We start from the raw sequence: 16,123 nt of genomic DNA, 5'->3' as shown, positions 1-16,123 counted from the left end.
CGGAGATTCACACGGATGGTCCCTGGAATGGTAGGTCTAACATATGAGGAACGGCTGAGGATCCTGGGATTGTATTCATTGGAGTTTAGAAGATTAAGGGGAGATCTAATAGAAACTTACAAGATAATACATGGCTTGGAAAGGGTGGACGCTAGGAAATGTTTCCGTTAGGCGAGGAGACTAGGACCCGTGGACACAGCCTTAGAATTAGAGGGGGTAAATTCAGAACAGAAATGCGGAGACATTTCTTCAGCCAGAGAGTGGTGGGCCTGTGGAATTTATTGCCGCAGAGTGCAGTGGAGGCGGGGACGCTAAATGTCTTCAAGGCAGAGATTGATAAATTCTTGATGTTACAAGGAATTAAGGGCTACGGGGAGAATGCGGGTAAGTGGAGTTGAAATGCCAATCAGCCATGATTGAATGGCAGAGTGGACTCGATGGGCCAAATGGACTTACTTCCGTTCCTATATCTTATGGTCTTATGGACTTTTAATGATGGAAGAATATATTGTTATGTGCTCTCTCGTCCTTGTAAAGCAAAACTTCCTGTAACTTACTATAAGATTGCCACTGAATATCATAAATATTAAACAAAAGCCGCCTACTTTCTTTCTTGCAGGGAATGGCTTTATCTTTTGTCTCATGAAATGTTGAACCCATACTATGGACTCTTCCAGTACTCCAGAGATGACATCTACACATTACAGATCAACCCAGACTCTGCGGTCAATCCTGTAAGCAGAAGATCATCTTTTAATTGAAATACCCTTGCAGCTCCACTGCATAATTATTGGAGTGGTGGTCTGTTATTTCAAAGTAAGATAAGAATAACCAGGAGGCTGCACACCTTGTAACTAATTACTGCAAGCAGAGCACTGAGACTAACCTCTGGAAGCAGAAGGAGCTTGCTTAATCATTAGCCTATGGATCTTTGTGCATATGTGTGAATGCTTTCAATAATGTTCTCTGCCTGGTGAAGTAATTGGCTATCGATGGATATGGGTTGAATGTGAGCGATCATATTTTTAAAATTTTACTATAGTGAAATTTAAGGGATGAACACAGGACAGTTGTTAGATTTTAAATGCATAGTTGTAATTCTGTTCAGTACCTAAACAAGATTTTAAAAGTTGAAGTTTCTATCAACTGTTCATTTGAATTATTATATTTACAGTCCCCCTGGAATCTAAGCTCATAGTTAGAAAACTGTTATTGGTGCTCTTTGAAAATTCTAATTTTATTGAGGTAGATGGTGAAAAAAACTATTTTTTTTTCCATTCTACTGATTATAGTTTCATTTGACATAGGTAGAATGGCAATCATATTGGAAAATATGAGCCAGTGGGAGATTACATTCAACCAAAAACAAAATCTATATCTAACAGAAGAACAAATTTGTCTGTTAAACCAAAGTTTGTCTGTGACGTTCTAGTAGATCACTGATATACAAGTTTACATTTAAGCTTTTCCAGTAAGGTTGGCTGAGGAATGACTTGTGGTGCAGAGAACCTAAAGAAGGGGGAGGAAGAAGAAACAAAACTGAGGGCAGTAGTCAGCAGTATTTTCTTAGTTGACATGAAGTTAATTGAACGATTCTTATTAATTAGACAAATTTAATCATTTTAAAACTCTCTGCGTTCAACTGAAGGCAGGTTGCTAAAAATTGAATTTGACCCAAGGAGTCTGTTCTGCAAGTCACTGAAATCATGGCTGATCTGATGGTCCTCAACTCCACTTTCTTGATTTTGTCCCCCTAATCCTAGATTCCCTTACTGTTTAAAATTCTGGCTGTCTCAGCTTTGAGTATACTTAATATGATGGTCTTAGCAATTTTCAGTGACCACTAATTGCAGATTCACTACCCTCTAAGAGAAGTAATTCCTCATCTCTGTCCTAATTGGGAGACCCCTTACTCAAATTATGTCCAGCGGTCCCAGGTTCTCTCACAAGGAGAAACAATGCATTTACCTTGTCAAACCCTGTAATCATCTTTATATGTTTCAGTAATGTGTCCTCTTATTCTTCTAAACTCCAGTGAGTACATTCTTACCCTTCTCAACCTCTTTGCATAAGAAAAATCTACCATATCCAAGATCAATGTGATGAACCATCTCTGGACTACCAACAATGCTAGTATATCTTTCTTTAGATAAGGGGACCAGACTAGGTGTGTTATAACTAGTGCCTTGTATAAATTTATCAATACTTCTCTATTTTTGTAGGAGAAAGTGAGGACTGCACATGCTGGAGATGAGAGCTGAAAATGTTTTGCTGGAAAAGCGCAGCAGGTCAGGCAGCATCCAAGGAGCAGGAGAATCAACGTTTCGGGCATGAGCCCAAAGAAGGGCTCATGCCCGAAATGTCGATTCTCCTGCTCCTTGGAGGCTGCCTGACCTGCTGCGCTTTTCCAGCAACACATTTTCTTCTCTATTTTTGTACTCTGTTTTCTTTGAAATAAATGCTAACATGCCATTTGCCTTTCCTATTAGCTTGTACACTAGTTTTTTGATGTACAAAAATCCCAAATTCCTCAGTGCTGCAGCTTTCTCCACTTAAATAACATTCAGCTCTTCTATTAATCCTGCCAAGGTGCATAACTTCACCTTTTCCACACTGTTTCATCCTCACCACTCACCTTCCCAACTGTTTTTGTGTCGTCCACAAAATTGCAGCTAATATGTTCACTTTCCCTGTCCAAGTCATTAGTGTTGTGGCGCCAGCTCTAATCCCTATGACAGGTCTCCTTCTCTTCTCGAACAGGGACATCATATCTGCAGTTTACAAATCTGCTGGAACTCTGAGTTCTAGAATATTTCGACCAATGCCTCCACTGTCTCTGTAGCTACTTCCTTTAAAATCCTTGAATGCAGATCATCTGGTCACTTGTCTGCTTTCAGTCAATTAGTTTGTCAAATACTTTGTCCCTCGTGGTAGAGACTGCTACAGGTTCTTTCCTCCTCTTCGCACATTGCTTATCTCATACAATCAGAAAACGTCATCGGCCCATCAAATTTGTCCCATCATAAATATACTACCTACGCTAGTTCCACTTTCTTGCACTAGACCCATAGCCTTGAATATTACGACGCCAAGTGCTCATCCAAATACTTCTTAAAGATTGTGAGGGTTCCCACCTCAACTACCCTTCCAGGCAATGCATTCCAGACCTTTCATCACTCTGTGAAAAATAGGTTTTCCTCAAATTCCCTCTAAAACCCCGCCTTTCCTTTTAAAATTATGCCCTCTTGTTATTGACCTTTCAACGAAGGGCAATAGCTGCTTTGAATTCACCCTGTCTATGCCTTTCATAATTTTATGCATCTCTACCACGTTCCCCCTCAACCTTCTCTGCTCCAAAGCAAACATCTGACCCTATTCAGCCTTTCTTCAGAGCTGAAATGCTCCATCCCTGGCAATATCTGGTGAATCTCCTTTGCATCCCCGCCAGTACAGTCACATCCTTCCTATAGTGTGAGGACTTAGAATGTGGCTATAGTATGTGGCCTCACCAAAGTTGTGTAGAGCTCCAACATGACCTCCCTAATCTATTGTAATCTATTCCATGACTGATAAAGGCAAATGTCCTAAATGTCATCTTAACTACCCTATTACCCTGTCTGCCACCTTCAGGGGTCTGTGGACAAGAGCCCCTAGATTGCTGTGGTCGTCTGAGCTTCCTGTTGTCTTGCCATGCACTGAGTACTCCCTTGACGACTTTCTTCTTCCAAAGTGCATCACCTCATACGTGTCAATTCCATTTGCCATTGATCTGCCCATCTGACCAATCTGTAATTTAAGACCACCTTCCTCAGTGTCAACAACCTGACCAATCTTTACATCATAGATTCTGCAAACTTACATATCATCAACACCCCCACCCAAAAGACACTCATCTACATTGTTTAAGAACATTTCAAACAATAAGGGATCCAGCAGAGGTACGTAACTACAGCCACACACCAATCACACAAACAGCCTCTACCACCACCCTTTGTCTTATCCCACTCAGCCAATTTTGGATCCATCTTGCAAAGGTACCATGGATCCCATGAGCTTTTCTCTTCTTTATCAGTTTCCCTTGGGATCTTGTTAAAGGCATTGCTGAAATCCATGTAAACAACAACAACACCCCTACCCTCATCCAAACACCTGGTCACCTTCTCAAAGTTCTACCAAATTTCTTAGGTATCACCTCGCTCTGACAAAGCCATGCTCATTATCCCTGATCAAACCTTGCCTCTCGAAATGGACATTAATATTCTCCTAGCCAACATCAAGACTCAGGGCTTACGTTTTCCATCCAGACTCCAGCCCACCTTCTGAGCACCCATTCGCCCGCCTCCAACTCACCCCATCCACCTGGATACCCCGTGCCATCTGGTACCTGTCCTCAATCTCTTTATTTCCACCTGCAGCTGTGATATTGACTGCCTCAATCTGTCCACCTCCATCACCACTACAACCTCTCACCCTCACAACGCACAGCTCTCCACTCCCTCCGTTCCAACCCCAACCTCACCATCACCACCAAACCAGCATGGCCAAAGGTGGGGGAGGGAGCGATGGTAGTTTGGCACACTGACCTCTACACCACTGAAGCCAGACACTAACTTCAAGACACCACCTCCTATTGCCCCCTTGACCATGACCTCACTTCCCATCACCAACCATCATCTCCCATACCTCAGGGGTCTCCCACCCATAACTTCCAACCATATTGTTTGGGAACTCTGCACCACCCAATTCTACCTCCTACCCAAGATCCACAAGCCTGACAACCCCGGCCGACCCATTGTCTCAGCCTGCTCCTGCCCCACTGAATTCATCTCCACCTATCTCGATACTGTCCTATCCCCCTGGTCCAGGAACTCCCCACATACATTCAGGATACCACCCATATCCCCCTCCTCCAGGACTTTGGTTCCCTGGCCCCCAATGCCTCATCTTCACCACGGACATCCAGTCCCTATACACCTCCATTCACCATGACCAGGACCTCCAAGCCCTCTGTTTCTTCCTCTCCCAACATCCCCACCAATACCCTTCCACCCACACTCTCATTTGTTTGACTGAACTGGTCCTCACCCTCAATAATTTCTCCTTTGAATCTCCAAACGAAGAGGTAGCCATGTGTCCCAGCTATCCCTGTCTCTTTGTCGGTTACCATCGAACAGGCCATCTTTCGTAGTTACACTGGCACCATTCCCCACCTCTTCCTCCGCTACGTTGATGACTCCATAGGCACCATCTTGTGCTCCCATGAAGGAATCCAATCCTCTAGGTTGCCACTTATTTCACCACTTTGTATCTTTTAGTTTTTGATGGGATACTCTCCTTGAGTGCCTTTGTTAACCATAGCTACTTCATACTTTTAATGAAGTCCTTTTTGACCAGAATAAATTATTTAGCATTATTCATTGTCTGTTACTATTCATCTGCTGGCCATCCTCTTAATCTATTTTCCCAGCCCGCTTTAGAAACTTTTTCCTCCTGCCTCAATAAATGCCTGTATTTGAGTACACTGATTAAGGACCCAAGTTGCTATCAATCAAGCAGAACTTGAAATTCTATCATGTCATAAATGCTATCCCCAACAGGATTGTTGTCTGAGTCCGCTTATTAATCCTACATCATTACATATTACTAGATCTAAAATAGCCTGTTCCCAGGTAAGCTGTGCAATATATTGCTGTAAGCACTCTTCAAGTTCATCATTCATGTTACCCTTGTCCATTTGATTTGTCCATTTGATGTGAAGGTTAAGAACACCCATGTTGATCGTAGCATCCACCTTGTATACCTCCATTATTTCCTGCTGTATATTTTATCCTATATTGATACAACTCTTTCGGGTCTAGGATGACCCACCTGTGACTTCTTTCCCTAGCTATTCCATACTTCCACCCAAACTGATTCCACATTGTGGTTAATTGCACCCATATTGCTGTTCACTACTGCACTGATCCCATCGTTTATTAACAGTGCTACCCAAACTGCTTTTCCTTTTTGCCTATTTTTCTGAGATGTCTTGAATATTGATTCCCAGTCCTGGTCACCCAGCAGCCACGTCTATATAGGCTATCAAGTCATATACATATATTTCTCTCTGTGCTGTATACTCATTACCTTGGTACACATGCTGTGTATATTCAGATAATGAGCCTTAAACTTTGACTTTTTACTATTACTGCTTATTCTGGTTCTTAATTTCTGCTGCATGCTTCTGCTTTTATTATTTGTCCCTTCCTGTTACACTTTGATTTTCATTTGTCCCATCACTACCCATGTCTTCCACTTATTTACCCTACATTCAACCCAAGTTGTATGATTTACCAGAATACTGATCGAGCATGGTTAAAATGAAGCCCGTTCCAATGAATTAGCTCTCTTTCCCAGTACGGGCATCAGTGCTCCATGAATCAAAATCCTTTTTTCTCCACATTGCTCAGGTAGTAATCCTAAGATTACTTTCGTAGCTCTACATTTTAATTTAGCCCGAACTGCTCATAAATCCCTAAGCAGAACTTCTTTCCTAGTCCTATCTATGAGACTGCTCCTTAGAGGGATCATGAGAACTGGATTCTTCCTCTCCCATTCCAATTCCTATTCAGTCCAGAAGAGATGTCCTTAACCTTAGCACCAGGTAGGCAACACGACCTTTGGCACTCCCTTTGCTGCAAAGAACAGTATTTATTCCCTTAATTATGCTATCCCCTATTACTATTTCATTTCTCTTTTCCCATCCCCTCAACCAACTTGAATAACACTCTGTACCCTGATGCTTTTGTCAGTTTGCCCATCCTCTCTGCAGTCTGTGTCCATGTCCACGCTGGGAGAAGAACCTCCTATGTATTGGACAAGGGCACAAAACTAAATTTTGGATCCTAGTGTCTGCCTCACTCACAGTCATACCCCTGTGTCCGTGACTGCGGATCAAATATAATTCATTTAAGGGGTGTGATTGTCTCCTGAAACACTCCCAATCCCTGATTTGTCCGTGTTCACTCCTCAGACTCTAGCCCATGAACTCTGAATCAAAATACCTCAACCAGCAAACACTTGCTGCAAACGTGGCCAGTATGAATTACACCGGTGACACCTCTCATACTACAGCTGCAACGCATCACCTGCTTGGCCATCTTAATTTTAATTAATTATGGTATTAAATATTTTGAAAGTAGATTTCCAAATTCTACTCTTCAGCTATTATAACGTCTCCTGTTGTAGAGCACTTGGCTAGTTGGGTTGATGTGGAAGACATACCACCATTCTTGTGATGTCCCATTTTGACTGACAGACTGAACCATGTTGACGGGGCTGTCTCCTGCTGGCTGTCTCCTGCTGGCTGTCTCCTGCTGACTGTCTCCTGCAGGTCTACTCTGCCAGTTATTTTCTGCCTTTTTAACATGTGCCTTTGAGTTTTTTTTTAAAAGTACTTTGTAAATGTGAGACTCTTGTTGGAAACTTGTAGTCTGGATCTTATTGTAGGAAAAATACATTAGGACAGATACCTCTAGAAAAGTTGTATGGGGAAATGGGCTATGTACATTTTTAATATGAACTCTGAAGTCAACTTTTTATTTTTGACAACTTTATTACAAAGGAATGGGATCAAAGCATAAGATGATGATATTTTTGTCCTTTGGTATAATTTATTGATGATTGATCTATTTGATAAAGAATCCTAACAAAATTTTAATTGAAGGCAAGCAATTTTAACTGCCATTTCACTTTTAATTCAAATTTTCTTCAAAATAGGAACACTTATCTTATTTCCATTTTGTTGGTCGGATTATGGGGATGGCAGTGTTTCATGGACACTACATCGATGGGGGCTTCACTCTTCCCTTCTATAAACAGCTGCTGGGAAAGTCAATCACACTGGATGACATGGAGTCTGTGGACCCAGATCTACACAACAGCTTAGTCTGGATCCTGTACGTACAGTCCTGCTTTACATCTACTGCTACTTAATTCAATGCAGCAATTTCAGTAATTTGCTTTTAGACTCCATTAGAAGTGAAATCAAATTATTTCAAAATGGAATTGGATAGAGCAGAGATTGCTTTAAGGTTCGCTTGAAGAAATCTGATAGTTTTTGAAAGCTGAGTTTACACACGCCACTTCATCTCCAGAGCCAATAGAACAGTTGTGGACAAGAAAGTGTGCTTGAGAATACCCCATACAGGTGTATGCACTCAAGTGATGAAGTTATTTTTATCCAGAGTGCAATGCGATCGTCTTTTCGTTTTGTCATGATGCATTTGAAGTTAAACCAGGTTTCTATCAGCAAAGTTCTGGGTCAGTTTCGCTTGACGTGCTGTTGCAACAAGTAGTGTGATTCTTGTTGACCCCTCCTCCAAGGGAGGAAAAAAGCCATTCAGTTCAGAAGTAAGACTTTTTAAATTAGTTTCCTAATATAGTTTTGATTGGTAGCTCTGTGTGAATTAATGGCTATTCAAATTTACTGGGTCCTCATCACTACTATCATCCCTTTTATTCAAAATCGCTGAATATAATTTTTGAAGGCCATTAGTCAGGCGCAGTGACATTCATAACTGCAGATAGAAGAAGAATAAAGAATCGTTACCATGAAAATGGCCATTCATTTATTTAGTACAGTAGATGAGAATTGGTTTTTTTCCACTTCTACACAGAACAATATTAAGCTCACTGCTGCAAAACTGTTTGTTGTATTACTGGTATTGTTTGCATCTTCTATTAGTGTTTATTGTGTGTTTTGTGGTTAACATCAAAGACAAAGTCCAAACAATGATCCTGCTGCCTTCCAAATCTCAAGAGGATCTTTTGAAAGCATAAAACCAGTAGCTGAAACGATCTGTGAATAGTTCTGTTCATGGGACATGGAGAATATTAATTACATATGCAAGTGGTCTGAAATGCAGGAATGTAAAAAATGTAGAATTAATCAAAAGGGGTGAAGGGAACCAAAAAAAACCATTGTGACCCTTTTCAATCATGTATCAAATGCTAACTTTTAAAGTAGCATATCCTATTTTGTATATGTCATTTGCAAGTTACTGCTTTGCAAGTAGTATCTGTTTTCATAGTTCGTTTCCCCCCAATATTATCAGTTGCAGTGAATATCAAAATGAACACTTCATCCATTTCTAACTTTGTTTTTCTAAATACTTTTATTGAAAAAATATTTCTTTACAAAATTATAAAATTACAAAAATATGGAAATATAACATTATAACGACCGCAACAATAAACCAACTACTATACTACTCTACAAAAGAACTCACAGCTACACTCATTACATATCAATAAATAAGTAAATAAATAACACCACTCAACGTAACAAGACCTCAGCTCTCAACCTTTGAGAGCATCAATTGTTAAACCCATATTTGCTTGAAATTCTTTCCCTCAGGACATTAGGCTTATTAAACCAAACCACTATGGCTCGATCAAAGCCCTAATTAAAATGGCGGAAAGTCTGCTTCCAAATAATTCAAAAAGAGTTGCAACGTTTTATAAAAATTTTCCATTTTCTGGTGCATCATGTTTGTAGGAAAGTCCAAAGGAATGTGTTCCATAATTAACTTATGCCACCCCGATAGACCCGGGGGGTTCTCAGATACCCAGCACACCAGAACATTCTTCCTCGCACAAAAAGTGAGGACACTAAAAACTTTCTCCCATGTACATCTAAGGGAGATAAATTTGGCAAATCCAGGAGAAGAAAAACCGGGTCCACCTTGTCTTCGGTCCCCAAGACCCCCTCTATTACTCCTGCCACAGTGCTCCAGTATGTGGCACTGTGGCAGGACCACAAACAATGAGTGAGGGTACCCATATTTATTTTACATTTGGGGCACATTGAAGACGCACCCTGCTTAAATTTTGCAAGACAATCTGGGGCCAGATGAGTCCTACGAAGAATCTTTAACTACATAGCATGGGTCCTATTACATATTAAAATCTTCCTCGCACTCTTACAAATATCCTCCCAAGTTTCAGGAGTGATCTCCACCCCCAACTCTCTCTCCCAGACCTCCCGTAATTGTTCAATGTCACCCGAGGAACCTCCCCCTTACAAACGATAGAGAGTATTCGCTTGAAAGAGTGCTCTTGGCCTGAAGCACCCTCTTTTCTGTACCAGATCTGTAACACTCAGTTAGAAGCGTAGTCTCTTTTTGGATAAAATCTCTGATCTGAAAAAAACAGAAGAGGTCCCTATTCGATAATCTACACTTACGAGTTATTTGATCAAACGACATCAATGTTTAAACTTCAAACAGGTCACCAAACGAGAGACTCTCCTATCTGCCCAGGACATAAACCCGGGATCCATTGTCCCTGGCCGGAAACCTGGCATACCAACTATGGGAGTATGGAAAGATGTTTTAGACATATTATCCTCCATCTGTCTCATTGCCCTCCACGCTTTGACAGTATTAATAACTATTGGATTGCGGCAGTGTTCCAAAGCTATCCTCGTTTTTTTCAAAAACAGCTGGTTAATAAGAGGACACTTTGCCTGGGAGGCCTCAATGTCCAACCATATCGATGCCGAGTCCTCACAGACCCAGTCGCTCTCAAAAGATAGAAGGGAGCTCAATTGGTATCTTCTGACATCTGGGAGATACACTCCTCCTGACCCCTGGGGTATTTGCAATTCCGTAAGCTTGATAAGGGGCCTCTTATGGCGCCAAATAAAAGAACTAAACCAAACATTTAATTTCCGAAACATTTGTCCAGGAAAAGACAAGGGCAGCATTTGCAGAGGGTATAATTAGCGAGGAAGAGCATTCATTTTAAGAAGAGCAACTCAACCTAGCCATGATATTGGAAGGGCCCCCTGTCTTTGAAGGTCTTGTTTAATCTTGTCAAACAAATGAACAAAACTAGCCTTGAATAACTGATCAAAACTAGGGACAACTAAGGCCAAAATAAAGAGAGCCACCCTGTGCCCACTTCAATGTCCGGTATTCCCCAAGACTCCAGATTTTGAAAAATTGATCTTGTAACCTGAGAAAAAACCAAATGAATTAATACATTTGATACCGTTAAGTACCCTGCTGCATGATCAGAGATGGCAATATTCTCAATCGAACAGGATACCACCAAATTTAAAGAAGCCACAGGAGTTATGAAATAATCAATCCTTGTGTGGCATTTACGAGGATTGGAAAAGAATGTAAAATCTCTGCCCATGGGTATAAACATCTCCAAACGTGTACCAACCCCAGATCACCTAACTGCATAGATTGTGAAGAAAGCTTTGGGGGGAGGGGGGGGGAGAGAGAGGGGTGCACCTTTGGGTATTCTATCCAGCGCAGGATCCATAAGGCAATTAAAGCACCCCCCCCCTTAATAATATGCCATTACGCTAAGGCCATCAGCTTAGTCGAGGAAATCAGTCAGAAATTTAAGAGGGTGAGCCGGAGGACAGTAGACATTCAAAATACCATATTCCTCACCATGTATAAGGGCCTTCAGAATAACAAACTGACCATAATCATCTTTAACGCAATCTATTAAATTAAATGGGAGACCCTTCCGGACGAGTATTGCCACTCCTCTGCCCCTAGTACTAAACGATGAGAAAAACCCACCCTACTGCAACTTCGTGTTCCTTGTCACTAAGATGATATCCACCCTCTCCTTTCTAAGCCTCGCCAACACCTTTTTTTCTTTTAACTGGTAAATGAATCCCTCTGATATTCCAGGTGCACCATTTAAGAATGCTGCTAAACATGATTCTTTACAATCACCTTTGACATGTCAAGAGGAAGAATTCATCTTGCAACACGCTGAGCATGCTCAAAAGGAGACTAACAGAGTCTATTTACAAAAAAACAAAACAACTGCAAAACACAAGGCACTTAATGGGAGACTCTAACCCCTGCCTACAGAGGGTGCTTACATTTCCTACACACACCTCCATCCTCCCCTTTCAGCTCGAGCTGCACCCCAAACACAAGCAATGGAAGAAACCAAAGGACATTGTAAACACAAAGGTATAACAAAAACGATAAGCACTCTGCGCCCCCACCACCACAATATATCAATACCACTCCAGCTCGGAAAGAAAAAAAAGCTCACCAACAGCAGCTTCTTTGGGCAAAGTGTGAAAGTACAAGAAATAAAAGCAAGACAAAAAAATGGACAGCATTTTTTGAATTGGGTTAGGTAATTCTAGTAGGTTGTATAATTATTTTTCTTGTTTAAAAACTTCAAAGGCTGTTTGAGTTTCTGTATGAATTTACAAAGTTTGAAAAATGAGCAATGTTAATGGCATCTTTGTCTTGCAGTTTGAGCATCTTTATTCTGCAATGTTCTACAAGCGTTTGGCAAAATAATTCATTGGGACAAAACTTGCCACAAATCTTTTTCACTTAATTTGTCAATTTGTGTTCTGACTGACAATATTTATGGAGAACTGTTACCAAGACATGTACCATTACGAAAGTTGAAAAATAATGTATGTTAAGTATACAGAAGAGTTTGATGCATTTTCCCTTGGCTGAAAATCTTGATCTCTTTATCAACTGATGATGCAGAACGTGTACTAGACATAAAACAGCAATAGTTTGAGGGCTGAAAAGTTTGTGATCAAGTGTTTTGTTTTTCTGCTATGCAGTGAAAATGACATCACAGGTGTTTTGGACCATACATTCTGTGTGGAGCACAATGCCTATGGAGAAATCATTCAACATGAACTAAAGCCAAATGGGAAAAGCATTCCTGTAACAGAGGAGACCAAGAAAGAATACGTTCGGTAAGAGAGACAGCAAGCACTTACTGCTGTTTTATGATTCTACTTCATGAAACTTTAATCCAATTAGAAAATAGTCTGCAACAAAATAATTTGTAAGGGACTTCTTGGTTTATATTTGCATGGCTAGATGCAAACTATGATTTACTGTGGTTTAACATAATGTAAACAACCTATATGTACCAGGAGACAGCCATCTTTGATGTGTAATTGATTAGGGCTACATCAGTCAGTACCTGGGGATTTCACTGAGTCAACTGAACCCAATCTACATTTGTTGCAATTATTTCACTTCTGATCCATTTCTGCAACAATTTAGAACATAGTTCTGGTGTTGAAAAAGCATGAATAAACAGATTTTCTAAAAAATCTGGAGACTAATGCAGTTTAATATTAGCCCCAAACAACAGAGAGGCTCAAACACATTGCTATGTAATAACCCATGTGCACTTTATCCGTGTTCACATTTTCATCCATTTCTTCTCATCTTTGCTTATTAATTTTAGCCGAGTGCTGTTTTCTGTCTTCTATCTTTTAAAATTGTTTTTGCATTTTTAAATTATGAAATAAATTAAGTATGGATTCTAAGGATTCAGTTTCTGTTTAATACATACTTTTATTTGTGAGTGAAGAATTGATTATGTGGAAGTTTATATTTCCAAAATAACACTTAATTTATAAAATTTATAGAAACATATTACTTAATGTTACATGAGGCATAAAGCAAGTCAATTTCTTCTTAATATTTGATGTTCATTGCATCTTGAGCAGACAGCCTGAGGGGCTTTATCCAGTTTCTAGCCTCGCTATGTATTATATCTGAAAGGCCTTCAATGGTGGCTGACCCTTTTGTTCCTATTCTGCAGTTTTCCCAAGCGTTAATGTGTCCCTCAGCACATAACCCTGGATCTTGCAATGTTGCAGTCTGCAGCCATGGAAGGCCAATTGGTTTTGAACATACCAAAGAGCATCTTTCATGGAGTTGATGGTCATCTAGCCACGATTGAATTTTAACTTCGCATGTATGAATACTGATGAATATTTTTCACACAGGAAAAAGACAGCGTAGTCAAGGCGAATACTGAGATACAGGCTATTAGACTAAACGGAATTGAGGTTCATAAGGAGGAGCTGTTAACAATTCTGTAAAATGTGAAAATAGATAAGTTGCCTGGGCCAGATGTGATTTATCCTAGGATTCTCTGCAAAGCTAGGGAGGAGATTGCAGAGCCTTTTGCTTTGATCTTTATGTCATCATTGTCTATAGGAATAGCGCCAGAAGACTGGAGGATAGTAAATGTTATCCCCTTGTTCAAGAAGGGGAGTAGAGACAACCCTGGTAATTACAGACCAGTGAGCCTTAAAGAGAGAGGATTTATAATAATCTAGAAAGGAATATGTTGATTAGGGATAGTCGACACAGTTTTGTGAAGGGTAGGTCATGTGTCACAAACTTTATTGAGTTCTTTGAGAAGGTGACAAAACAGGTGGATGAGGGTAAACCAGTTGATGTGGTGTATATGGATGTCAGTAAAGTGTTTGATAAGATTCCCCATGGTAGGCTATTGCAGAAAATATGGAGGCATGAAATTGAGGGTGATTTAGCGGTTTGGATCAGAAATTGGCTAGCTGTAAGAAGACAAAGAGTTGTGGTTGATGGGAAATATTCATCCTGGAGTTCAATTACTAGTGGTGTACTGCAGTGATCTGGGGCTACTGCTGTTTGTCATTTTTATAAATGACCTGGATGAGGGCATAGAAGGATAGTAAACTTGCAGATGACATTAAAGTCAATGGAGTTGTGGACAATGTGGAAGGATGTTGCAGGTTACACAGGGATGTATATAAATTGCAGAGCTGGGCAGAGAGGTCGCAAATGGAGTTTAATGTGGAAAAGTGTGAGGTGAGTCACTTTGGAAGGAGTAACATGAATATAGAGTATTGGGCTAATGATGAGATTCTTTGGAGTCATAGAATCCCTACAGGATCTTCAGCTCAAGTCCACACCAACTCTCTGAAGAGTAACCCACCGAGACCCATTCACCTACCCTATTATCCTATATTTACCCTTCACTAATGCACCTAACCTACACATCCCTGAACACTGTGGGCAATTTAGCATGGCCAATTCACCTAACCTGCACATCTTTGGATTGTGGGAGGAAACCAGAGCAACCGGAAGAAACCCAGGCAGACAATGGGATGATGTGCAAACTCCACACACTCATTCGGCCGAGGCTGGAATCAAACCCGGGTCCCTGGCGCTGAGAGGCAGCAGTGCTAACCACTGAGCCACTGTGCTCAGACAGATCTCCGTGTCCGTGTGCATAAATACCTGAAAGTTGCCACCCAGGTTGATAGAGTTGTTATGAAGGCTTTTGTTGGTAAAGGAATAGAGTTTCGGAGCCATGAGGTCATGTTGTAGTTGTATAAAACTCTGACGTGGCTGCACTTGGAGTATTGCATACAATTCTGGTTACTGCATTATAGGAAGGATGTGGAAGCATTGGAAAGGGTGCAGAGGTGGTTTATCAGACCTGCCTGGTATGGAGGGAAGGTTGTATGAGGAAAGGCTGAGGGACTTGAGGCTGTTTTTGTTAGAGAGAAGGTTAAGACGTGACTTAATAGAGACACAAGATGACCAGAGGATTAAATAGGGTGGACAGTGAGAACCTTTTGCCTTGGATGGTGATAGCTAGCAGAGGGGACATAGCTTTAAATTGAGGGGTGATAGATTTAGGACAGATGTCAGAGGTGGTTTCTTTACTCAGAGTAGTAATTGCGTGGAATGCACTGCCTGCAACAGTAGTAGACTCGCCAACTTTAAGGGCATTTAAGTGGTCATTGGATAAACATATGGATGATAATTGAATAATGCGGTTTAGATGGGTTTCAGATTGGTTTCACAGGTCAGCGCAACATTGAGGGTCGAAGGGGCTGTACTGCGCTGTTATGTTCTATTTATCCCCAAGAACAGTCTGTAACACGCTGAACTATGTCATGGAGCAACTCAGGAATCAACCTTGACAAAACCACTGCATCTTTTATTTTCCACACCTTTGTCATGGAACATTCTGGAAAGAGGTCGACAAGTGTTTTTTTCCCCGCTGCAACTATCTGGAGGGCAATTTGCAGAGTCGGTGAAACTCCAGCAGACAGCATGGGTAGATAGGTGTAGCTAGAGAGTAAAGACCATTTGCCCGAAATGTCGATTTTCCTGCTCCTCAGATGCTGCCTGACCTGTACTTTTCCAGGATCTGGATTAGTGGTACTGGAAGAGCACAGCAATTCAGGCAGCATCCGAGGAGCAGTAAAATCAACGTTTCGAACGAAAGCCCTTCATCAGGAATATAGGCAGAAAGGCTAAAGCGTGGA

General features: G+C 41.0%; 1 protein-coding gene across 3 annotated transcripts in view; it reads left to right on the top strand.

Annotated features, from left to right (window-relative positions):
- Window positions 1–16,123, top strand: part of smurf2 (SMAD specific E3 ubiquitin protein ligase 2) — a 297,299-nt gene that overhangs the window by 264,208 nt on the left and 16,968 nt on the right. For all 3 annotated transcript variants that reach the window (XM_043715043.1, XM_043715044.1, XM_043715042.1), the window contains 3 exons: window positions 620–734; window positions 7,759–7,937; window positions 12,614–12,751. In XM_043715043.1, coding sequence (XP_043570978.1) covers window positions 620–734; window positions 7,759–7,937; window positions 12,614–12,751 — 432 coding nt within the window. The remainder of the gene's footprint in view (window positions 1–619; window positions 735–7,758; window positions 7,938–12,613; window positions 12,752–16,123) is intronic.

This window comes from Chiloscyllium plagiosum, chromosome 24 (genome assembly GCF_004010195.1).
Source record: "Chiloscyllium plagiosum isolate BGI_BamShark_2017 chromosome 24, ASM401019v2, whole genome shotgun sequence".
Lineage (NCBI taxonomy): Eukaryota > Metazoa > Chordata > Chondrichthyes > Orectolobiformes > Hemiscylliidae > Chiloscyllium > Chiloscyllium plagiosum.
The sequence above is the reverse complement of the archived record's forward strand: the minus strand, read 5'-3'. Positions and strand labels throughout refer to the sequence as shown.